At 34.7% G+C, this 26,683-nt stretch overlaps 1 protein-coding gene across 1 annotated transcript in view; it reads right to left on the bottom strand.

The window, feature by feature from the left end:
• Positions 1–1,708: 1,708 nt before the first annotated feature.
• LOC128232198 (sterol regulatory element-binding protein cleavage-activating protein-like) overlaps positions 1,709–26,683 on the bottom strand; it is a 28,045-nt gene continuing 3,070 nt past the window's right edge. The window contains exons 5-27 of the mRNA XM_052945613.1: positions 25,783–25,920; positions 25,446–25,525; positions 25,175–25,289; positions 23,445–23,626; positions 22,752–22,878; positions 22,006–22,118; positions 21,617–21,711; positions 19,119–19,217; positions 18,594–18,781; positions 18,164–18,275; positions 17,564–17,701; positions 16,667–16,842; positions 15,592–16,153; positions 14,949–15,064; positions 13,850–14,373; positions 13,512–13,636; positions 12,216–12,414; positions 9,291–9,463; positions 8,825–8,905; positions 8,038–8,180; positions 7,167–7,299; positions 6,353–6,448; positions 1,709–5,523 (exon numbers count right to left, since the gene is read on the bottom strand). Of these exons, the coding sequence (XP_052801573.1) occupies positions 5,437–5,523; positions 6,353–6,448; positions 7,167–7,299; positions 8,038–8,180; positions 8,825–8,905; positions 9,291–9,463; positions 12,216–12,414; positions 13,512–13,636; positions 13,850–14,373; positions 14,949–15,064; positions 15,592–16,153; positions 16,667–16,842; positions 17,564–17,701; positions 18,164–18,275; positions 18,594–18,781; positions 19,119–19,217; positions 21,617–21,711; positions 22,006–22,118; positions 22,752–22,878; positions 23,445–23,626; positions 25,175–25,289; positions 25,446–25,525; positions 25,783–25,920 (3,802 nt within the window). The 3' untranslated portion in view covers positions 1,709–5,436. The remainder of the gene's footprint in view (positions 5,524–6,352; positions 6,449–7,166; positions 7,300–8,037; positions 8,181–8,824; positions 8,906–9,290; positions 9,464–12,215; positions 12,415–13,511; positions 13,637–13,849; positions 14,374–14,948; positions 15,065–15,591; positions 16,154–16,666; positions 16,843–17,563; positions 17,702–18,163; positions 18,276–18,593; positions 18,782–19,118; positions 19,218–21,616; positions 21,712–22,005; positions 22,119–22,751; positions 22,879–23,444; positions 23,627–25,174; positions 25,290–25,445; positions 25,526–25,782; positions 25,921–26,683) is intronic.

A 26,683-nucleotide genomic window follows, 5' to 3' on the forward strand; every position in this document is an offset into this window, starting at 1 on the left:
AAGGGTTCACCTTGACCTACTAACCCCCAAAACAATAATATCATCAAATGCAGACTCAAGCGTTGTTGTTGCTACTACCGGTATTTGAAAAGGCCCTTTTTATACCTACTTTTTGTTGAAACATATTACTCCTGTAAAAAATGCTGTTTTATAAAATAGTGTTTTTTTTCACCAATTTTTTTTGGAGTTGCATGATCCAAGCTCGAAAGCTCTCAAATTTTAATTCTTTTGCCAATACTTACCAAACTTTTTCACCAAACTTTTTCACTTTGTTTACTTGCATTATTTCTTAATTCAATTTGATAACCAGCCAGAATGTATTACTTGATATTCAGTTACTGTCGACATTTGATTAAATCCACATTGGCTCAGTTTCATAAAGAAACTGCTGTTTAACAACAGACTGAGAAAAACTTGAGGGCTATCTGATTGGTTTGTTATTTTTACTTCCTTATAGGATTTCATATTTCAAATTTTTCGTCAATTTTTTTTACTAACAAAAAACAATAACTGGAAAGTTTGAGCTCTAAGTGTGACCTAGACCTTTCACGTGCAGACCTGGGTCATAAGCACAACATGCCACCTCATGATGAACTTCCATGGCAAGTTTTTTGAAAAACCTACAATGTATGGTCAAGAAACAGCTGGGACAAGGATTATTTCTACCTTGAACCTCTAATCTTAGAGTAACAGACCTGGATCATGTATGCGACACACTTCTCATAATGATGAACCTTCATGGTAAGATTTTTGAAAATCTTATAAAGCATAGTCAAGATAAAGCCTGGACATGGATCATTTAAACCTTTGACCTTCAACCTTGACCTTGACCTTTGAGTTACAGACCTGGGTCTTGCTCCAACATGTTGCTTCATCATGGTGAACATTCATTGCAAGTTTTTTTTTTAAATTCTATAATGCATGGTTAAAATACAGCCAGAAAAAGTATATTTCAATCTTTGACCTCTAATCTTGTTGTTGACCTTTAAGGCACAGATCTGGGTCTTGTATAGGACATGACGCCTCATCATCTTGAATTTCTGGGCATTTCTTTTGAAACTCTTATTATGAATGGTCAAGATAGAGCCCAGACAAGGATTATTTCAATCTTTGACCTCTAACCTTGACCTTTGAGGTACAGACCTTTTGGCTTGTGTGCAACTAGCCGCCTCATCATGGTGAACCTTCGGGACAAGCTTACAAAAATCCTATAATGCATGGACAAGAATCAGGCAGCCCAAAACAAATTATGTCAGGAAGAACAGATACACTTCCGCATGCATGCACATACATGGAACCATCATTGTGACAACTATGTCTCTCTTACCGCAAGCAGTCACCAATGAAGTTGTGTACAATATTATAAATACCTGTACCTCTTTATGCCTGTTGATTGAACAAAAATGCTGTGGAGTGATTGCAAATGCAGTTTTTTTGCAGTGAAAAAGGGGCATAACTCTACAATTATTAAAGCCAGAGGTATGGGTCTAGATGTACCCATGCGTATTGTCTCTGGCAACATGTGTAAAAAGTTGCATTAGAATATCTTGAATGTTATTTTTCAGTTATGGCCTAGGTTGAAGTTTTGCAAGTTAATAACAACGCCAAGGCTATGAAGATACCTCAGAATAACAACGCCAAGGCTATGAAGACACCTCAACCTTTTTTACATCTTATCTCAGACAAGCTAAAAATGAAAACATTTTACTTTATCATTCAATGTTTAATAGCAAAACATTATTTTGAAAATAAATAATATATAAAATAATTAATACATCATAGAACATTACAGTACAAATACAGATTGGTAGAAACTGTTATTTTTCAGTTATGGCCTAGGTTTAAGTTTTGCATGTTAATAACGCCAAGGCTATGAAGATACCTCAGAATAACAACGCCAAGGCTATGAAGACACCTCAACATTTTTTACATCTTAACTCAGACAAGCTAAAAATGAAAACATTTTACTTTATCATTCAATGTTTAATAGCAAAACATTATTTTGAAAATAAATAATATATAAAATAATTAATACATCATAGAACATTACAGTACAAATACAGATTGGTAGAAACTGTTATAAAACAAATGTCTCTCGCGAAGGAAAATAAAATATATGCTCACACATATAAAGACATATAGATTGAATATTGCATTGATTTATGCTCAAACTTTAATGGATATGTGGATTTTTTATGCTGTCTATAGAGAATCTTGCTGCAATTCAATGGAAAACGTGTAACAACATGTTACATTGCAAGCAATAAGGAATGATTTCTAAAATACAATTAGCTCAGGCTTTTGCAGCATTTATGATGAAAAGCAATAGCTGAAAAAATTATAACAAAAAATGAGAATAATTTCCCTTTAAGAAGGTAAAATAGGCATGAATGAAAATGGAAGTATTAAGATGGGAAATCTGGAAATACTGAAAATAAATCTTAAGAGTACTCAATGATGATAACAATGGCATTATACTAAAAAAGATAAAAAGAAAATTTGGCCATATGAAAGAGTACATGAATAAATCAATTTGTTATAAACGTGAATATATCAATTTGTTATATCAACATTCCATTTTGGGTAAACATGACTTCATCATTTACAAGATACATTTATTACACAGTAATGGATGGAAAGGAATTGCATTATCACAAAAATGTTTTTTACGAGAGCGTTGCAATGTAAACGCCAATGCTCGTCTGTTGTAGGGTGGTTTCTCAGTCAAACAAGGGGCATAACTAGACACACATTAAAGCCAGAGTTATGGGCCTTGCTTAAAATGTGCTTTTAAAGCCAGAGTTATGGACCTTGCTTTACATGTGCTTTTAAAGCCAGAGTTATGGACCTTGCTTTACTTGCGCTTTTACAGCCAGAGTTATGGGCCTTGCTTTACATGTGCTTTTAAAGCCAGAGTTATGGACCTTGCTTTACTTGCACTTTTAAAGCCAGAGTTATGGACCTTGCTTTACATGCGCTTTTAAAGCCAGAGTTATGGACCTTGCTTTACATGTGCTTTTAAAGCCAGAGTTATGGACCTTGCTTTACATGTGCTTTTAAAGCCAGAGTTATGGGCCTTGCTTTACATGTGCTTTTAAACCCAGAGTTATGGGCCTTGCTTTACTTGCACTTTTACAGCCAGAGTTATGGACCTTGCTTTACATGCACTTTTAAAGCCAGAGTTATGGGCCTTGCTTTACTTGCACTTTTACAGCCAGAGTTATGGGCCTTGCTTTACTTACGCTTTTAAAGCCAGAGTTATGGGCCTTGCTTAGCATGTGCTTTTAAAGCCAGAGTAACAGACCTTGCTTTACATGCGCTTTTAAAGCCAGAGTTATGGGCCTTGCTTTACTTGCGCTTTTACAGCCAGAGTTATGGACCTTACTTTACATGCGCTTTTAAAGCCAGAGTTATGGACCTTGCCTTACATGGCATAATCAGTATGAACTTTTATTTGAATATACCGATTCATCTTTGAGTAATGGTCAATTTAAAGCTGACAACACGACACCAAGGCTATCACAATACATCAAGATAATAATCTTGGAAAAACAGACAAGTTAACAATACACAGTAACATGATATGTCAAACCTTGAACAAGCTACAACAAAACACGAGGTCATATAGATATCTTAACAAGTTTACATGAGGTCATACATATATCTTAACAACTTTACTATCAGTCTGAAAGTCACATCAATTTTAACAACTTTTGTCTAAATTCATACATGGAAGATTCACATCGCGATGTAAATAAATCATACTGGTTAGGGACCACTTTTCTGCCCGTACCATTTAGTTACCCACCCTTAAGTAAAACTAATTTATCCCCAATATTGAAAATACTCCAGTAAGTGCCATTTTTCTACCCGCAAAGGATTATCAATTTTAACTTCTAAACAAAATAAACACTGTTTCACTCCGAAATACTTGTTTAAAGAGAGCAAGAAGTTTTATACAAATAAGGAAGAAATAACAGAACATATTTTGTTGTCAATCAAGAACACTTTTTTTAAGATGTTTTAAATAAAACCAATTTTCCAAAGTTGGTGAATATTTGGTACACAGTAATTTCAGTAAATTATACTGAGTCTGTTTGGCATGCTAATTCCTTCCTAAAATAAGCATTAAGTAAAAATCTTATCATATGAAACATAGATCCGGGCTGTAAAGTGGCATTGAAAATATTCACAGTTTTTTAAGTAATTCAAGAAAAACCTCCATTTTTGGGCGAAAAGGTGTCCCAAACCAGTACATGTAAAAATCAAATTTGAACTAGTTTGACTTTAACAAAAATTGTGAAACAAATTTGCTTATAATACATTTCAATGAAAAACATACATGTCAAATTTCATTTACATTTTGGCCTCAAACTCTTACTATGGTAAAGATAATAGAGCTGCATTACATGTTGACTACTCTTCGCTAAAAAAGGTTTGATCTGTAAGCCGTAAACTATAATTAACGGTGGGACTCCCCTATCAATAAAGGTGTTTTTTTTTAATAAGGAATCTGACCCACAAATATGTGAATATTAATTACCTTATAGGATTTTGGTATCATTTGAAATGGTTTTGTGTGCAGAAAAAAGTAAGATATTTACAAAAAAAATATAATAAAAAAATGTTTTTTGGCCTGCAAAATATGTTTATTAAATCTGATGTCAGTTGTAATAAAGAGCAAATGTACAAACTGGAATAATTGTATGTATGGTGTATATTAGTCATTTATTTGACATATTAATAAATTAGCAAGCCAATTCCCTCTAAATAATACCAAAATTGTAACGGGTCACTAGGCATCATCATTTAACATTGAGATTAACAAAGACATCAGAGAGCGAACTTATTTGTGGGTCCGAACCCTTAAAATCATAGTTCAATTTAAAAAAATATATTACGATTTTTTTTAATGTAATTGAAAGTTTCACTTGCAAACTCAATTCAAAGCCTTCCATAACTAGAACAAATTCTTAAGAGTATGCTTACTGAAAAGATAAGAACCAGTTGGCCGATTGTTCAGAACTTTGTTACAGTTAACGTTGTTAGCGTCATTGAGGTTAACTTTCAAATCCTTACTGCTCTGTAAGTTTATTGGATACACTTGTGATCTGCTGTATTTCTAACATATATTGAGACAACTGTTTGAGCTGTACTTGTTTATATTTAAATATGTTCATCATCAAATATTTGACGCTTAAAAGTTAACAACAATGTTGTCAATCAAGTTGAAAACTTTAACAATGTTCTGAGCAATCACCCTTATATCTGTTCAAGTTGGCAGGTTTTCACTGTGTGGAATTCTTTAAGTATAAATAGTGTACAGTTCAGTAGGACGGTCACAAACAAGGGTTTGATCAGGCTATTCACTGTAGAGGTATTTAAATACAGTCGGGTAGTGTATTTTAGAATTCTTTTCAACAGTTGGGCAGTGTTTCAGTCGCGTTTCTCTAGCACCAGAGGAAAATGGATGACTTTGATTTCATTGCCGTAGTCACAGACGATAGTGGAGTTTTCCATCGCCTGAAATACAAAATTCAATCATTAAGCTGACAAACATGGTTTGATCAAACTTTGAATATAATTTTTAAGCTTATGCGCATTTTAATGTAAAAATGAAATATAAAGTTTTTCTTCTGAACAAACTTATTCTTATCAATACTTTGAAAATGAAACAAATGAGAATCTATTTTAGACATTAAATATTCTACATTGAAAGCACTTGGTAATGCGTTCAAACAGGTAATATAACAGATGAGGTTACAGGAGTTGATCATGAGTTATAGTTTCCAGTAAAACACGGACGCGGCCTCCAGACAGCAGTAAATTAGTTAAATGGATGAAACAAAGTCAAGAATATGGGAAATGCAAGTAATACAAATAGCTGCTTAAAGATCAAATGAAGTGGTAACCAATATGTATATAGTACTATGACTAAGGTTGATTTCATGCCACTTTCAAGCGAAACATTTCAGTTATTAATTGTTGCTTCTTTTTTAATACCAGAAAGATGACTATGATTGTGGTCAATCTAGTGCCTTTAATCTTCTACGAGTTGATTTAAAAATCAATAGGGGTCTACAGTTAGGATCTACATGTCATTATCAACCTCCCAACCAAGTTTGAGGACTGTCAAGCATTCTCTGTATATTGACCGGACAAGCTTTTTGTGTTCAAGGTCACTGAACTTGTCCTTTGGTCATCTGCTTGTTATGACCAACCTCCCTACCATGTTTGAGTTTGTGAAAAGCAATATACTCCTACTTCTATGAATTGAAGTGTAATTTAATTCTACAAACTGAATATCATTATTTTACATAAAAGAATGACATCTTAGAGTGTTTCAACTCACCTGAATGTGATGTATGAATGCTATACAACTGCGCTGCTGTAGGTTTACCACTCTCACCAGCTCTCCTTTATGGACATCCCACAGGTACAGGGAGCCCTGAAACACACAATCAACCATACATTACACTAAAAAGGTTTCACATAATGTTTTAGTTCATTAATGTTCACCCAATGAGGGTTGTTAACAACTAGGGTTTTGTGTTACTTATGAAAGGTTGCTTTACACTATCCTTTTTGGTAGCATCCTTCTGCCTTCATAGAAATGAATGCTTAAGAGTGCTAAATATTTCTTTTGTTTTCATTAAAACTGATCCTTAAAATTATAAATGTATACAAACTTTACATTTTAGGCAATTGAAACATATATATTTTCAATTAAACACGATTCCACTGTCCTGTATTTTCTGTCAAATTCATAATGTTCAAGTTTTACACAGCCCGATACATCAAAGTGCCTTAATACTCTTAGTGCTCTGTCCCTTTTCTGCAGCACAATGTACCTTTTAAAACCAGGTTAAAGCCCTATAACGTTTGACATACTTTATTAAGCTACCAACTGATTTTCTCTTAATTTGGTCGATTTATTCCCACTTGAACAGATCCCAGATAAAGGACAGTACTTGTAGTTGAACAATGTGTACAATTAGCATCATTAACATGTGATTGTTGTTGCAATTTCTTTGAAATATTTCAAGTCAAGGAGTTCTTGAAAAGTTATCAAACACAAATGCAAAGCCCATAAATTGAACCACTGCAACCTGTGAACATTAAGTTTCACAATATACTGTTGACCATTTTTGCCATTTACCACCCACCTGTCTGCCAGTGACGAGAAAGTTGTTTTGAAGCATCGCCATTGAGCTTCCACATGACGTTTCCATGTCGACTGAGTACAGCAGATGCCCTCTCTTCCTCTCCCAGACACATAGCTTATCATCCAGACCAGAGCTAAGGGGAGAAAAATATATTTTATTCACTATAAATGAATTCAATTTGTTAGGTACTACCATGAATAGTATTAGAATTTGTTCAGAGCCTTAACTTACCATACTGCTGTATGACCACCACAATATTTAGGATAGAGTTTTTCATTAATTTAATCATATTTCATTGCTGTAGATACATTTCCACAATATATGATGAGGAAAACATCAGAGTAAATGAGTCAGTACAATGCAACATTGTTCAAAATCATATCAAATAAGAAATGCAAAGGGATTGGACCAATAATATTTCAAACATGAGTTATGGCTCTTTCATGAAAAGACTAATAAGCAAAATTGTCACATAGGCTATGAAAACAAATGTTGTATTTCATATTATGAGCGCATGCATAGGAATCAGAATAATTTTTCCTCTAACTATGAGAACAATCGTCTTCAACAAAACACAATCAATGATCAAAACATCATAGCTACTGAATTTCAGGCTGACCATATCACCAAAGTCTCGAGTCGGAGTTGAGACTCAAGACTCAAAACTGTAAATGTTGCCTAAGTTGTAAACAACAACAGTATCAGCACAGAATAATCAAGGAAATGGATGTCTGTGATATGTATGACTAGTTTCACTATCAGTGTTGAACCTTTCAGCAATAATCATATCATTAATGTTTTATTTAGGCATTCCCATTTCTGAGATGTTCGTGAATATGGAGCCAGACACTTGAGAAGCAATTATTCTTACCTGATTATGTACATGTCTGTACACGTGAGACCCACCACTGTGCCCTCGTGACCCCTGACCTTGTGTACACAGTGACCCGTGAGTTGATCCCACAGTCGGATAGTGCCGTCTGCTGACCCGCTCACTGCCGCATAGGGCGTGCACTGGAACATACATTCATCTCGTACGAAACTTTGGTAACAAAGTGCTGCATAAAACAAAAGCACTGATGCAAATGACAAAGCTCATCTGTTTTTCTTTACATGTGTAGCAAGGATTTGTGAATTTCAGTTCCAAGGTCTATGATTCTTGCTTGAAGGGGTAATGGCTAATATTTTAATTCATCACTTTAAACAAGCCAGGCAGAGGCAAATATTTGTCAATCTCAGTAACAGGTGCACATGGAACAAAATTAGACTTTTGAATGAGACTTTAACAAGCCCAAACTCAAGCGCTTGTGCTTGGCAGAATAAATTGTCAACAAGCCTTGCTATTTAACAGAATTTGATCAAGCCCATATACAAGTAATTTACCAGTGCAGAGCTTGCAGGCTCGAGTTTATTTTGTTCACTGGGTACAAGTTTAAGGTAAAGGCTTTAGATCAACCGTCCATGATTCTTTCTGGAAGTGTAATGGCTTACATAGAGTTCTTCACGACCATTGTAAATCATAAATAAAAAGGTGACACCTTGGGTACACAATTACCTAGCAACAAAATTCTTAGAGACGACAACAACAACAAATCAAACATAGTAGACTAGCACATCTATGAGTTTTATACCGTAGTTCTGTAAAGTTGTTACCATACCTTGTCGAGGAATAAACAGGTGATCCCCCCTGTGTGTCCATGTAAAGTGTATAGGCACTTGTAATCCTCCAGCCGAAACACCTGCAGAAAGAACTCAGTTATGACTACATGTATAGATCTGTCAAATGCCTATAAGTCAAGTCTTAACAACCTTCAGTGTAATGACCTAGCTATATTTATTACGAGGTTCTGTTAATTATCAATACAGTCAAACCAATGCTGTGGATGTGAACGATTTTTTCGGTCTTACAAATCTTATCTTCTTTCTATTGATGCAGTTTATCTAAAAAGTATCAATGCATTGCAAGCATAGTCCCAGCAATTTCATTTTCAATACATTTTGTTTCTTGATGAAGTAATTTATGACAAAACCTACATTGTTTTTCTTCTTGTTGTGGTACAACGTAAGAGGGCCATCATTGATTGTTACTGTAAAAACCCTAATAGATTACAATGCTCAAATTACCTTAAGTGTGAAGTCCTGACTGCCGGAGACTATTCTCCCCCCCTCTGTGGCGAGGACAGTTATGGGTCTCTGGTGGGCTTGTGTGCGCTGTACCTGGTTACAATGTATGGCTTCATCCCACAATCTGAGATCATCGCTGCCACACCGGCCGTGACTCATGTGCCGGGAATGACCTTAAATCAAGAATGTCAAATCTTACATATTAAATTAATCATCTGTGCATAGACTGACCAATAACAAAGAAATTTGTTAGCTTCACTGCAATTCGTGGTCTAGTGGTATGGCACTTGATGGTTGCAGACTTGAAGGTCCACCTAACCTCTAATATTTACACTTCAACTTCCATTCCTTAAATGAACTGCCTTTCTGCAATTGCGGTTATCATCCGATGAACGCAACATCTTCGGATATTTTTCAGATCGCAATTCATAGCATAACAATATACCTGAAAATTATTGATCTTGTTATTGTTTGTATTGTGTCAGAAGGTCCCGTAAAATATAAATCAACATTTTAGAAAGAATTAATTTATTATATTTTAAATGTATTGTTGCCATAAGTGTTTCAATTTTACGTTTAAAAGTGATTTCAAGTGGTTGATCTTTTCCCGCGTTATTGTGACATCATTTGAAAAAAATGTTTCGAGTTACAGTCGGATCGTTCTATTTACAGAATAGGTAAGGCCACTCCTTTTTTATTTTTTGGTTTACAAGAATTTTTGGTAAAAATGTCCACCGGGTGGTCGAAAAAAAAAAAAAAAAAAAAAAAAGGAAAAAAGTCACAAAACTCTTAAAGGGTGAAAATCAGAGAACAACATAAAAACATTGAAAATTTATATCATTTGCTTGACATTTTAACATGTTTACACGTATAAACTATCAAAGATACATTGAATATCACTCAGCAAGACATTTGTTTAGCTTTAACGGCAGCTAAAGCAAAAGTGAATGCAGAACACTTAAAAACTGACCAATATAAAAAAAATAAAAAAGAAGAAAAAGCGAATTTTACGCATTAAAATACACAAAAATTACACTGTATTAAAACAATTCATTACATTTTCTTAATGTTGTTTCAGTTTTTTCAATATTGGAAAATGTCAATAAAGTGAAATAATTACCAATTTTGAAAATAAGGAAATAACAGTTTATGAAGACATTTGAGTTTAATATTATGAAAACAATTCCTGAAAAACTAAAAACCAAACTAGACCTAGATTTGAGTTTTAATAACCCTTACCATGCTTGGTACTAGTTGCATGTTACCCGATCAATGCAAAGTCCGGATATTTTCAGACAGGGATAATTACCATGGGATGTTCACCAAATCCATTTCAAATTCAAATCTTGCAGCAAATTACCACATCAGTACATAAAAATCACATAGCAAAAAAATAAATCTAGTATGTGACTTAACATTATGTACCAAAGATAGTAAACTGACAGAGAAATCCATAATTATGTATCAGATATTTTCATCTTCTTCCAACTCCGCCATTTTGTGTATACATGCATTCACAGGGCATCTATACTTCATGCTTGTTTTTCATTTTAAAGAGTATTCCTTGGTTACAACAACAAATTTCATTAACAGTGAACTATCAAGCTCATTACAAATTGAAATGGACTTATTCAAAATAGTTTTCCGTGTTGTTTTATCTAAATGTTCTGCACACAACTCGCAGGCATTAGTAAATGTCATTGACACATGTGTTTAACTCTGTCATTGTTTTTACTCTTCTATCCCAAACATGAATAAACATGTAATCTAGAATAAACACAAGCTTTACATTGACTCAATGACAAGTATTTCCAAACCATTCTGTGATTTAAAATCCATAAACACCACCGACCGAAATTGTGAAACTAGGTCACCGGTGTCAAATTAGAAATTTTACTTTCGATTTCACCACTCACACTTAGTGCACTGTTATTTGATATTTAACCATAACATGTTATAAAATGTTTTTCTCACACATTATTTTCAGATATTTGTGTCTACTAATTCGATGGCAGCTGCTGACACTTTTATTTTTTATCTATAAACAACAATATTTTCATGACCTAAATTGGCGGGGAAAAACAACAATCACGTGACAATTATTGTTCCTGTCGGCTGTTAAATTTGCTAGTGTTTATTGCTATTGTTATTTTAACAACTCCTGCATATTTAAATTAATTATTTCATACAAAGAATGACTGCTATCATCAATTCTACCATTGCCAACGGCGCTGCCATAACAGTTGACTGGCACACATGCTATCACTATAAATTGGCGAATACGCCTAAGAAACAACAAACCAGTCGAGATCTACTGCATTCGTACTCTTATCTGTTCGTTTTTCTTTCGTTTCGCACCAAAATCAATACGGTCGGGAAAGTAATTTTGAAAAAAAAAGTGATTTTTTTTTTTTTTTTGTACTTTTCGGAAAATTAGACCCGCCGGTTTTGTAAACCAATTTATATAAAAGTAGTGGCCTAAGAAAGGATTACTGAAAGGTTTTCTTAAATGAAATGAATTTTTTTTTAACAATTATTGAATGAAATAATGAACTAATGGTGTAAATATAAGTAATTAATTGCGGGGTTAATGGCATTATCAGGGGTATGAACGCAATTGGGCTGGTCAAAGTACGCGTGGGGTCCTTGGCTATGGCTCCTTTGGACACCACACACTTTGACCAGCCCAATTGCGTTCATACCCCGATAATGACATCAACCCTACAATTCATTCCTTAAAGAAGAACTCAGGGACATTAAACAAAGGTCCCATGTGAACGTGCTATAAAAAAAGAACTAAAAGAACAAGAGAAGCTCTGCCCAGGGTTACATCCTGTCTCCATACTTTACCAAACAACCTTACAAGAATGTCTCATACTGGGGCATAAAATAAACATACACCCCTCCTCATCGTAACTTTTTTACCTTTGATTTTCCTGTTAAGACTTGAAGGCGAGAGTGGCGTTGAGATCTTTGGGCTCTGGAAGGTTTCCAGCTCAAGGAAGTCAAGGGAACCGTCCAGACGGGCAGCGATGACCCTATGACCCACCAGGCTGATTCCAGTCACGCCTGGCTGGTTTTCCCCATATACACACTTAAGTGTTCCACTGGTAGAGTCCCAGAACTGAAAGAATTAGAGAAACTTTTTATACTGTTTATATATTTAGTATATTATTTAGGGATAAATACGACCTCTAAAAAACAAGAGCCGTCGTAAGACAGCGCGTTCGACTACGCCGCTTTGACTTACAATAACAATAAGAATACAATAACGATGTAATAATACCAAGTTTGGTCTCTTTATGTCAAACCTCACTAAAATTATTCGATACATAAGGTGACGTTGATGCTGCCCTCCCACCAGCCCGCCCAAACAATGACGTGAGTCATTCAAATAACTTGATTTCCGATTATGAAAATGTGGTTAAGAATATACAAATATGCCTTTCAAAGGAAATTAAAAAAAAATAATCAAGGGCCATAATTTGTATTTAGGCTTAAAATGGAGTTATGTTTCTTGTTGTAAGATAGTCGTAAATAATTTTGAATTTTATTGAGTGCATTTAATGAACGGTATAGAAGTTTTTTTATTAAAATCCCAACTTGCCCTTAACATCTGTGTCAAGTATTAAGTCAATTGAACAAAGGATATAGAATTTATTAATAAATATTCCAACTTGCCCTTAAACTTTAACTTAAGTTCCATAGTCAATCAAGGGCCATAATCTGTGTAAAGAATAATATGGAGTTATCTAACCTCATCATGTGATGGCCCTGAACAACCGCATGAAGTATTAAGTCAATTGAATGTAGGGTATTGGACTTATAAGTGAAAATCCGACGCCGACACTGGGGCGAGTAGTATAGCCCACCTATTCTTCGAATAGTCGAGCTAACAAGTGCCCTAAATGCATCATATAATAAACTCTTCAAAACAAACCATCCTGTTTAATGCCATCTACAGACAGCCATGAGTGTATGTTTGTTCGACAAGTCTATATAAGTTAAGATAGAAAGATTGCACTAATTTGCTTAATTAGTGTGTCCATGGTTTATTAAATCTGCTCACATTGCACAAAACACCTAGAACATATCAGAACAATTTCCATGGCAGGTTAGACAACAGTTAGAGACTGAGCCAGTTTAAAAGCAGATTTGTTTCCATATTTTGACATCTCACGTGTTCTGTCACCTACAAGTTGTAACATAGCCAACAACTACCTCTAGTTTTCCGTTCCCGCATCCGGCAATGATAAGGTTACCACGGCAAGCCAGACACCAGATCGGGGCCGGAGCCAGCTCCAGCGCAGATGTATCTGACATTGATACGTCCCCACTCAGGTCACCTACAATTGGCCCATAGTGCAATTTTGAGAAGTTTAAGCTAACTAGAAAAGGAAAATTAAGTAAATTACAAGTAACCAGAATATAAGATTGTCAAATACGTTTTCGTTTTGATTAAAAGTTAAAATATGATTATCAATATGATTATCAATACTTACAATTAAAAAACACTAAAAATTACATTATACAAAAGGGAGTTGCAAAATGAAACGAACCTTCACTCCAGCTTTTAGACCTATTGCCTCTTACTTCAAAGCTTCTACTGCGTTCTTCATCTTGCTTTTTTTCATCTAAATATTTCTCATGTTCATTGTACATTTGAGCAAATCTGTTTTCAAAGTCATACCCTGTTACACCCTTTTTGCTAGTAGAACTATTATCACTTACTGAAACCCTTTTAGAAGAGGATTCACTGTCCTGACTTACAGGTTTATTTCTAGCACTTTCTGGTGTAGATGTCTTAAACATCCTTGTAAAATCAGTATCAATAGTACTTTTGAGATCAGGAAAGTTTTCATAAGTTTCTTTATTCTTTTCAGCACTTATACATTTTTCTTTTGCCTCATCTATTTTCCTGTGCCTCATTTGTGGCCTCTCCTCATCAGGAGGTGTGAGGTCAAGGTCACTGGAGCTGACCTCAAGGTTCCTATGACTACCATGGTATTCAGCGTAAAGGTCAGCATCACTGTCCTCAATATTTCGACCTTCACAAGGCTTCCTTCTCATTGGTGGTGTGGCACTTTAAGCATAAACATTCAAAATATTTTTTGATTTTGTAATAACATTTATTAATTCAACAGAAGAGAGAATAAGAATCATTTCTGCCTAAATCTGTAAATCTTAATTTTACCAGTACATGTGCAAGTATCTACCATGTTCAACATTGTTTTACTCACATTTGATATTAAATTGCACTTATTTGCAAAAACATGTTTTAATTGTAATACCAGCAATACAGGGGGACGTTTCAGTAAAGATCTTAGTGTCATACTTGGTTATTTTGCTACATATTTCAGTGAATTGAACTTTTAATAGCCAGTATTGGAAATTGAGCATAAAGTTGAGGAAATAAAAACAGTCAATGTGTTTCCATGTGTGACATTTATACAGATTTAAAATAAATGAAAGAATGACTAATAATCTTTACTGAAATAGCCCCTTGGGGTACATTTCATCACCAATTATCTGAGCAATATCGTTACCTAGGAGTGGTTATCAGCAGTAAAAAAATTGCTCATACCATTCTCCTGAAACACTTTGGAAGGGTAGAATTATTTCCAATCTTCTCTCTTTTTACATGAAAATTTGACTTACGACTTTCTTTGCATGATGTGTAGACATTCCCCAGTAACAGAGTCCCACACCCGTAACTGACCCCCAAGACACGAGCTGATGATCACACTGCCGTCTGTGATCAAGCATTCTATTTCCTGAAAAACAAATCATAGTTTTAATCATATTTCTTGATTTTAAAACCAATTCATCTTCCTATACTATACATGTTAAATACTTGTGTGTGCAAAGCATGATAGCAGATTATGGGTAGACTTCGATTATGATGAAAGGGCATATTTCTGATATTAAAATGGGCACTGCATGGATGAAAGGTGGCATTGTGTCAGAAAAGGGACACAGGCAGTACAAAAAAGGTCACATGTGGAGCGTTCTCAAATTACAGGCTTTCTTGAGCACTGAATGTACATTTATCTATAATAGCAACTTTTACCACAACTTTATTTTGTACAAAATGTCAAACATTTACTTCAAGCAGCAGTCTACTTCATGTCTGCGGGGAGGAAAATGCCAAATGAACTATATTTTATTGGGGCCCTACCTGTATTATTGTTTTTTCAGTAAGTTTGAAATAAACAAATATTTTTTGTGAAGCAAACCTTTCACAAGTGCAGAAAGACGGCCTATTAATTGAAGAGACCAATTCATTTATAGAAAAAATTACCTGAAGGTGACCACGAAGTACAATCGGCACAGCTTCCTTGATCTGCTTAAAGTAGTTGTTTCCTCGAGCATTCTTCGGCATTTTACTCCATGAGGCGCGCCATTTGGAATATTTCCTTGTACACAAGCATCGATAAAGCATCATCATAAAGTATGTGATACATATAACACTGAGAAAGCCAAGAGATACAGTGATTATGAACTCAGTCCTTGATTTAGGGTTGTAAAGTTTGATCAACTGCTCTGGATCCATATATGGGTAATATCTTTTTAAATACTCTTCAGAAAAGAAGTCCGGCTCTTGTGAAATTGTCGGGATTTCACTGCTTGTCTTATATTTGTTATCTTCTGTTATATGATGCACATTTTCATTCATTTCTGATCCAGTTTCTTGTGCATCATTCTTGGCATCATTTTGGATTTCATTTATCTTTGGCTTCAAATTATTTTCTTTTGGTTTTAATGGAGTTACTTTGGCTTTATATCCAGGCACCCTCATTTCGATGGCTTCTTCAGGACTGATGACAATTGACAGATGAATGCTGGGTAAAATACTGATGTACCTGAAAAGGAATGTCCAACACAACTTTTGTATTTTGCACCAATTATATCAACAGTTCTGCTATATAGCTTGATCCAGTTGTATAAAATTCGTCCACAGTGATCTTTAGGCCAGTTTGAACTTTCAAATGAATTAATTGGTTAAAGGTAACTACTGGATAAATATTAACTAATCGAGAAACATTTTGGCTTACTTTGACTAAACCAAGATTTTAACCAGTTTTAAAAATTGGCTGCACAAAACAACATGAAACTGTAAAAGGGCTGAAATTGTGTAAACACATGCAAATTATCTATCTTTGTTGCTTGTGTTCAAGGCCAAACACTTAAAGTTATTGGTTATTTATAGAAGAAAATTCACTATAAAAATAAGAACAATTTTTCCTGCTTAGTATCAAAAGGCTTAAATTAAATGAAATTGAACAGGCCAAAGTTTTACTTCATGACAAGGTTAATATGGCCAATATCTGGTTCTTTTTATAACAAATGAGCTAAAAACATAACCCAATACTTACTTGCCCGTCAGTGAGATGTTATAGTATGAGAAGAGTGTAAGCCAGTGGGTGGGGGAGAGTTTACGCCACGTCTGAACATCTGTATGTCTCACGGAACCAACCTCTTCATCCTCGCTAAGCCAGAAGAACGCCAGGGGAGACACCACGCGGCTTACATCTCCATTTGTTGTCTGCTCCTATTGGTAGTTATTTATGGTAAATGAATAGTGAATTTTTTTTTGGAAGGCACATTTGACTGCGAGCAACAAAGGGCCATTCTATTTAAACATACAACCTACCAAAAGAAGTCAAAAAAATAAAGAAATTCTGAAGGGGTATGTTCCTTTTTTGCTGCTTTCATTTTAAACATACTTCTATAGAGAAATAATCCAGTTAGAAAGTTCCTTACTGGGGGAGGTTTGTACCTTTAAATGGAATAGCCCTTAATATCACAGGCTGTTTAAGGATAAGACTTTTTTTTATTTCTATCATCTTGGCCCAATTATCTATCTAGCATCAAGAACTTGGCAAATACAACTATCAATGTTCCATATTAGTTTTCCTTATTAATACCATAGCATTTCCACACATACATGATTGTCTATTCAGAATGTCAAACATACACAAGAGCACTACAGAGCAAGCCCAACGCTCGTCTTTGTTGCTTTTCAGACAAACAAGGGGCAAAAATCAATAATCATTAAAGCCAGAGTTATGGGCCCTGTTATGGGCCTTGTTGTACATGAGTTTCAAGTTTCATTTGAATATCTTTAATAGTTTTTGAGTTATGAACAAGATATGTCTTTGTACTAGAACAAAACCAACAACAAGGCTATCGACATACCCAGGCTTTTTTGCTTTGAAAGATTCTGTTTTTTCAATCAATGTCAATAATTCTTCAAATATCTTTCTATATACCTGTTGTTTGATTATTTGTTCTAGTGCATCTGGTGAAGGTGGGATCACACTGCCATTGGTGGGGAAGCTGGAATTGGTCAGGTGATGAACCAACCCGGACTTGTACACCAGCAACACAATCCATATCACAGAGCAGACCTGAAACACAATAGTTTGCTACAGATTTCTTTTTTTTACAAATTTTAGGAGGGATGGAGGGAACACACTACCATTGGCTCTCAAATGTAGAGTTGATCAAGTGATGAACCAACCCCATCTTGTTTATTAGCAAGAAAATGTATTTGAAAAAAAATAAATAGTTAGAAAGAAGTTTTGTTTCCCACTGTCTTTGTCCTGGAAATGTGCACTAGACAATGAGTGTCAGTAAGGAAACCTCAGTCTGAGAGGTAGATCATGAATAGTTTCTTGTTAGAAAAATCAACTTTTATACTGTTTTTATAATTATTGAACAGTTTGGCACTTACCATGACAAACCTCTCAACAACCATGATGCAGGTTCAAATGACCTTAGTTTGCGAAGTAAATCAAGTATTGTTTCTTGTAGCTGGAAAAATCGACCCCAATACTGGTTATATAATTATAGAACAAATTGGAACTTACCATGATGAATCGCTGGACAACCCTGGTGCTGGCCCAGAAGTAGACAAACCTCAGTCTGCGAGGCAGATCAAGGAACGTCTCTCGCTGGAAAAACCTTACCTCATGTTGAACCCTGAAACAGAAATACATAAATATTGATGAAAACAATAATGTAAACAATTTTTTGAAGTTGATTGCTTTTTTAAAAAAAGTTATAAAACAGGACTAGTGCTAACTTCTCTGGTAAGTAAAGATCCTTTTACAATGTTGAGAGGTTAATTTTTCTCAATATTTTGGTTTGGGCCCATTCTGCAACGCCAATATTCAAACTTTGACATTCAAAGCTAGATCAGTAATATGCAATATTTAAATTTTGGGATCTGTTTGGTTTATAAAATATTGCAAATATTAAAACTTCCTGACAGATAAGCAGTCTAAAGCTAACACTGACCTTGGGGACACAGGCTGCCCTTTTGCAGTAAGAAGACTGACGCCTGAGGAAAAGTTAAAACGGGGCTGCAGTTTCACTCTTGTCTGGGGCAGTTTGGCCTTAAATGGGCAGGTTACCACAGGGACCAGCCCCGCACTGCCAACTGACCCCGGTGGTACTTCTTTCTTGTATTTCTGTAGGTCTGACAACTGTAGGGAAACATGCATTATACATTTATTATACTATTGGACCGTAGTATCAAATAATAACAATGCCTCAGAGCTTCCTACAGTGTAATGATACGATATTTACATAATGAAAATGTATCCCTTACATTTATCAATGAACATTAACAGTAAATTTCTTTATCACATGAATTTTATTCATGAAATATTTTATTTATAACTTTACCATTTGAAATTGTTTCTTAATAAACAGGGCATGTGTACAATGTGTGCATGTACTAGAGCCTGAAACATTCAAGGAACGGATAACCATAAAATGAATGATTTCACAATTTCTTGATAAAACTTTTAATCAACTGACCTCCATTCTGCGAATGTCAACAGAGAGAACGGTGACAAAGAAAACCATCTGGAGGAAGAAATCTGTCAACAGACCCACCAGGGCAAATAGGCAGAACTCCTGCAGAATGGGAGAAAAAAAGAAGTTTATTCAATGAATATAGCAAACATAACATATCTGAAATAGGCAAACATCCCCGTGATCCAATTCATGAAATATGTAAAGGCTTATGTATGCTTTTTTGGCAAACAAGTAAATTATAAAAATAGATATATGCTGTATATAATATATAATCTATTAACAGAAAGAAGCAATGATACTTTTTTCTGGTGTGCTTGTCTAAATGCTTCTTTAGTCTATGGCAGATTTCACAAAAAAGGCAATTATTTGGCCCATTTGCTTTCATTTATTGTTATTGCATGTCAACGTCATATATACAGCAATTGCCTTTCCCAACCCAATAAGAACACCTAATAGAAGTGATTTGTATTAAAATAATGAAAATATTGTGTTAAATAAGGTAAAAAAATGTAAAAATATGCCGATATTTAGGACAAAAAAGACAGAAAATCTTCCCGGTACCAATATACCACTTTTTTGAGGATGCTTTTCAGTAACATCTGGTAAGTATTTTATTCTTGTCTGTTGAATAATGTTTGCAAGAAATGTTAATTAAAACAATAATATATCTAAAATGATTGCATTTCGTTCGTAATATACTTAAATTTTCGGTAATTGCGCATGGTGATAACGTTACGGTAATCTGTCCTCGAATTGTTGTGTAACATTAGCAGACATGATCCACTGCTAACTGTTTTAAGCCTAAACACACCTTTATTAAATCACTGAAAACAAAGACTACGTGTCGGATAAAAACAGTATTGCATGTAACAAGAAATTGGTCATTCCCGATCATAAAGTTTTTTAGGTCTAAAAATGTGTTAATGTTACTCAAAATCGATTCTGTCCCATTTTAGCATGACGATAGCACCTTTTCTATTCGTGAATAATTTACACCGACTGAGGGTTAACATCCGGGTAGCGATTACTTTTATATTGGACTGGTTCACAGCTGACATTGAAATGATAAAAATAGTGGTGAATACCGTTGATAAAAACTTAATCCAAGTTTGGCTCATTCTGTCCTTCGATGTAACGTTAACATTATGTCACGCTAGCATTAAGACAAGCACTTAATAAAGCAAGAAAATCATTGAAATTTGATGACTTTCCCAGAGTCAATTATTCGAACATAACAATGTCGTCTGTAAACTATCGTTTGTAAGTATTCATTCATTAGGTACGTAGTTTATATTGAATTTATACCGCTTTTGTGTTTGATATCGTTATTTATTGGACAGAATTAAGAATTTTTGTGATTATCAATTGACCGTGTTTATCAATCATTTATATAGTTTGTTTTATACTGTATCAAGCTCAAACAGTCTGTGGTAGGTCTGTATTTTAATTTGTTGTGAAACATTCTGTCCAACTGCTAATGTGACATACTGCTAATGTTACTCATTTTGTTTTGTGGTAACACTAGCACATACTGCAATTAGCAATTTATAATATATATGTTTAATATCAAAGGTAATGATAATTGCACCATACTAGAGACATTTATATTACCACAACAAAACATTTATGTTTATAGCTTATCTGATCTGATATAAAAAGAAAACCTATGTTTGCAGAAAGCATTTTCTGTCTTGTTGTCCAATTAGGGTTTGTTTCAATAAATTTATTTGAGAAAAACGAAACAATCTTTATTTTTTGTCTGTACAATCTGTTTTATAGATAAATGAACCATTTAGTGCAAGACAAAATACTTCTTTGGATCAAAATATTAAAAAAAAAAAAGTTTTTACCGGCAATATTGTAACACTAGCACAAATGGTATGGTGATACAAAATTCTTTTTGTTATAAAAATGCATGAATAAATCATTGCAAATGTTCTAAAATATGATAGATAAGAAATTGCTGTAAAAGATTATGTTGAAATCACAAATCTGCAATAAATTTTAAAAATCAATATTCGCCGGGAACTTTTTGGTCACCAAAACGTGAAATCTGCCCTATGGAAGTTTTGTGCAATTATGAACAATATGATAACAGCAAAATCTTCCCTTGCAAACAATGTATGTTGCATGGGCTGGAATGTTGCACCATATGTCCTTTCCATAATATCCTACATACTTTAAATACACCTGCTACTACTTTTTTTCTTATGCCTGTCCCTTTCAAATTGGACTCTCAAAAAGTACCAAATCATGCCATGGTGACATAATAGCAATTATATATGTTTTCACACTTTTTTTATACAATTAACTGTGTTGGAGCTAGTCTTGTGAAGAGTAAGTTCTTAAAAAAAACATTGTATTGTTATACCTTCATGGAAATGCTGCGTAATTTAATGAGATAATATTATGATTTGGGGGGAAAAAACTGGACGTTTTTGCTTTGTATAGCAGTAAATTACACGAAAAAAAATCCTGGAATGAAAATGTCCACCCACCTGTATAGCAGGTACAAATGTGAAGAAGCCAATAGCAATGATAGCTAGTTCTATCACTAGATTCTTTGTAATGGACCAGCCTTCCTTACTCAGACCTGGAATGGTGGAATAATCAAGTATTAAATACACATGTTTACAATAAAATTTATGAAGCTGTGAAACTGATTTAGACTGAGCAGGGCTTGATAAAAAAATTGGTTCCAAGCAGTAAAGTAAAAATTCAGGCTTGTTTGTCCAAAAGTCAATCACTGTTACGGTACATAGGTCTCCATTATGAGAAAGATATAATCCTGTGCACAGGTACATTTTATACATCCTCACAATTTATTTAATAATCCATCCGTGTTTAATTCAATTTGGAAAATTTGGTACAAATAACATTCTGGTACCTATGGCAACTCTTTCTCTCACATCAAGTTCTATGGACGTTGAGACAATTGACTTGGTCATCACTAGGACATTCTCCATTCCGATAAGCACCACTAGGTACGGGAATATCTCACTGAAATAGGAGAACATCTTATTGAAATGTTTAAAAAAGCAATCTAAGTGGTTAATGTGAGTGAAATATTTAAGATGTGAAATATTCATGCAGTTACATGTTCATGTTGTGAAATGTTCATGCTGTTAAATGTTCATACAGTTAAACTTGTATGCAATGAATTGTTCATGATGAGAAATGTTCATGCAGTTAAATGTTCATGTTGTGAAATGTTCATACAGTTAAATTTTTATGCTATGAATTGGTCATGCTGTGAAATGTTCATGCAGTTAAATGTTCATGCGGTGAAATGTTCATGCGATGAAATGTTAATGCAGCTAAATGTTCATGCAGATAAATGTTCATGCTGTGAAATGGTCATGCAGTTAAATGTTCAAGCTGTGAAATGTTCATGCAGTTAAATGTTCAAGCTGTGAAATGTTCATGCAGTTAAATGTTCAAGCTGTGAAATGTTCATGCAGTTAAACCTTCATGCAGTGAAATTGCCCCTATTTTGAAGAGAGAATAATTGCAAACATTGTAGGCAATCACTGTAAAGATTGCCCTGGTTTTGAAGAGAGAAAAGTGTGCTTTTTATTATATTCACTGATATGAATGAACTGATGTTGTAATGATATGTAATGGTGAACCCACCTTCCATTCAGCTGTGTACTCATACCAAACACAGAACAGATGCTGACAGACATGAGGAGGGACGAGAACACCGTGACAACAGCGCTCAACGCCAGGCCCCACTTGGACTTCACCATCTCTATCTTCTCTGGAACACAATGAGTATAATGATGTTACGAGCTTATAACTGATAATGGTATTAGTAATTTGCTGCTACAGAAAATACTGATAACTGTTTGTAAACACCAATTTATCCAGGACAGATTGATAATTATGGTTCCAAGCGAGAGTTATGGATGGGTGCTACACCAATTCCTTTTTTTGGTAGCACAATTCTGCCATCATGGATGGGTGCTACACCAATTCCTTTTTTGGTAGCACAATTCTGCCATCATGGAACCAGCATAGGGGCACTCTTTTGCCATATTAGAATTAAATGCTTGAAATAATCACATATTTCTTTTGTTTTGATTAAAACTTGTAGTAAGATTATAAATACAACCAAATTTTACATATTTCGCAGCTGAAACTCAATAATACTTCAATTAAACACAATTCTTAACAATTTTTCATAATGTTCAAGTTCTTCACAGCCTGATTCAATGAGCCATTTTCACCCTGTCCCTCTTCTGCAGCACCCTGCCTTTTTTAAAACTTGGCTTAAATCCTAGAAGTAAGAACTGTCACAGAAAGTGACGATGCCATGATACTTACTGACAGAGAAGTAGATGTACATGAGGACCACAAGGTAGAGCACGATCAGATGGGTGTACTCGAAGTAAGGGTTGATGTTCTTGTAGTGAAGGTGGATGATTTGGTCTACCTCTGTGTTGTTTGCATTGCCAGCAATGTCAGGGTATTGACTCTCCAAGTACCTGCTCAGCTCATTCACGTAGCTGAACGAGAGAAAGGATTAAATAAGGGAAGACAGAAGTTTCATTTGAGTCAACAAAATATATAATATAATATGGAGAAGAAGAATGACTTCCTTGAAGAGGATCCTTGTCTGCTTGCTGTAATGCAATGTCCTCTTCAAGAAGTCAATCTTTGTTTTATTAGACTGCTTAGATATGATGTCCGAAATAATTCAAACACATCAAATGATAAAGCTCAAAATGTTCCTTATTCGTAAAACTGAATACTTTCATTTTTTTATGCACATAGATCAGAATGAAAAAAAACAAAACATTCTTTCAGCATTTTCTTGACAATCATCTAAATGATACAAACTATATCCTAAACAATAGCAGTAAAACCTGCATCTTGTACCTGTGCTTTTTTCCACTTTTAAGGGAATGGTTGCGGGCCACTTTGATAGGGGAAAAATAGCATATTTTTGGCAAAAAGGGGGATCATGCTAACATGATTCATATTATGTTCAACTTGTGTTCAGACCTTTTATTCTACAAACCTAACAATACATCCATGAATGGCACTTTATTGCTAAATGTCAATGCTCCTTTATTTTAAGGGTTTTTAACAAAACAAATTCTAGCATTAGATAGAAAATTAAAGAAGTGAGGAATAATTTAGATTAATTTAGTTCTGCATACTCGCAAACTGTGAGTGAAATTTACAATATTCACAAATTCACAATATTCCGTGATGGGAAGCACTCAATTGTTAAACTAGAAATGTGTCCATAGGACACGGATGCCCCCACTTCGGTTTTTTGTCACAGAAAATAAGCCATAATGATTATTCAGGATAATCTGTATTTTTGAAGTATTTTTGGCAAAAAAGGGCCGTAACTCCTAAATGACTAAAGCGATTTCCATGACTATCGAACTTGATCAAGATATTATGGTCACAAACATGTGTTTAAAGTTTGGTGAGGATTGGACAAACAGTTTTCAAGAATTAGATCGGAAACAATCTTCGGGACGTATTTTTCAAGTCTTTTTTTGCAAATAAAGGGCCGTAACTCCTAAATGACAAAAGCGATTTCCATGGCTAAGGAACTTGATCAAGATATTATGGTCACAAACATGTGTTTAAAGTTTGGTGAGGATTGGACAAACGGTTTTCAAGAATTAGATCGGAAACAATCTTCGGGACGTACGTACGTACAGACAGACAGACGTACGTACGGACAAGGGCAACCCTATATGCCGCCACTTTGTGGGGGCATAACTAGGCTACTTGCTTGATTGCTCAAATCCACCAATTGTCCCTCTCACATGTGCATCGATCAATCAATGATATAATTAATGATGACATAATTTGCAGGCAACACTCTTGGATTTATAATCAGTTTGTGTAATCTAGTAAAAGGTTTTAATTAACACAAGAATATAAAAAATGATGATGTCAAACTGAATGACTGTCAACGGTATAATGATGGTGGTTTTGCTGGGTCTGGGACAGACAAAAAAGCCAACTTTAGGACCTTCATTTCGCTATGGATGCATGCATCAAAATGAAACCTCAAAAGAAATTCCAACCTCTCATTGAAAGTCTTGTACACAATGGTAAGAGCGTATGTGATGGTTCGCTGCCGATTTCTGATAAAGTATCGAGATACCCCAGTTGAGGGCCAAGGTACACCAAACAACAGGTCTGCAATGAAATGAACGTAAATGAACAAGAAGATTTTTACATGAACATATTAAACTGTACAAATATTTCTTTTGTTCATTATTGCACAAGCAAAACTTCTTGAAGCGGTAATTTGTATTAGGAACCCCAAAACAGTTGGGTTTCCCCCAATATTACCTCTAAATCCGGGAGGAGCCTCGTAAGCCTGGTTGTATCTCTTGTAAACTGTCTGCAGAACCTCCTTGTCCGAAAGAAACCTGTAGAGAAAGTTTGCCATATTAAAACATATATATTTGCAAAGCTTATCATCATACAGCTTGAAATTGATCCTTATGGATGTAGTGCAGTCAAATCAATTATTTTATTCAGCTCATATTTTTTCCATTTTTCAAAAGTATCAGGGAAAAAAAAACATACACCAATTATTTACATATTGTGTAACAGATTCTCCATTGTTTAAGATAGGTTAGGGTGAATGCCAATTTTAAATTAACTTTTACAGTTGGTTTGTTACCTCTTAAGATTTCTCTGCCAGAGGTTTGCAGGAGAGAGCACCAGACAAGCATATTCAGGTAATAGTTTCTCCGCAGACTTTCCACGCACTGGCTCAAACACACGCAGGCACACATCTACCAAGTTATTTTCTTTCCCGCTGTAATAAACAGTATCAAGTTAAAACATTTTTCACCGTAGTATTATCCATCTAATCGTACTGTCTATAGTAAAAGTCTTCAGTCTTTTGAGAACTATTGATGTACAAGCAACTTAATACCTACCATGGTGTTTTAAAAATCAGAAATTAATCCTTTTGGGGTCCAAATGAAAAACACCATACGGTATACCGGGTAGTTCAACAACCAACAGAACATCAATAAACATGGTACATGCTTTGACAGACACCATTCATAACTGTGCCAAGTAAAACAAAAGATGGAGATTATATTTCCATCCCAATATCAAAGATTTAGTGTTCCTGAAACTGGATACAATTATTACTTATGAACTTAATGCAATCATCCATATCCATAATGAAACAACTCTCTGTAACAAGAGCTGTCAAAGAGACAGAACGCTCGACTATTTCCCCACATTTAAGAAGAACTCCTTAATCATATAATAAATGGACATCATTTGCATAACATACAAGGTGATTATCTCACTTTATTATTTAAGGAGGCTGGATGGTTGTTTACCATTGTATAAAGTTTCAATACAACATGAAGTTGCTGAGATATTGACTTAAATGTTGTTACATCCAAAACCTTAACCAGAATTCCTAACATGAATAATAAACGGCCATTATTTGCATTGTAATCAAGATAGAGTTATGTAGTGATGTTCCGATGATCGATTATAATCGAAAATCGATTGGTTGGACCTGAAATCGGCGACAATCGATAGTATTTAATATATAT

This window comes from Mya arenaria, chromosome 1, assembly GCF_026914265.1.
Source record: "Mya arenaria isolate MELC-2E11 chromosome 1, ASM2691426v1".
Classification (NCBI taxonomy): domain Eukaryota; kingdom Metazoa; phylum Mollusca; class Bivalvia; order Myida; family Myidae; genus Mya; species Mya arenaria.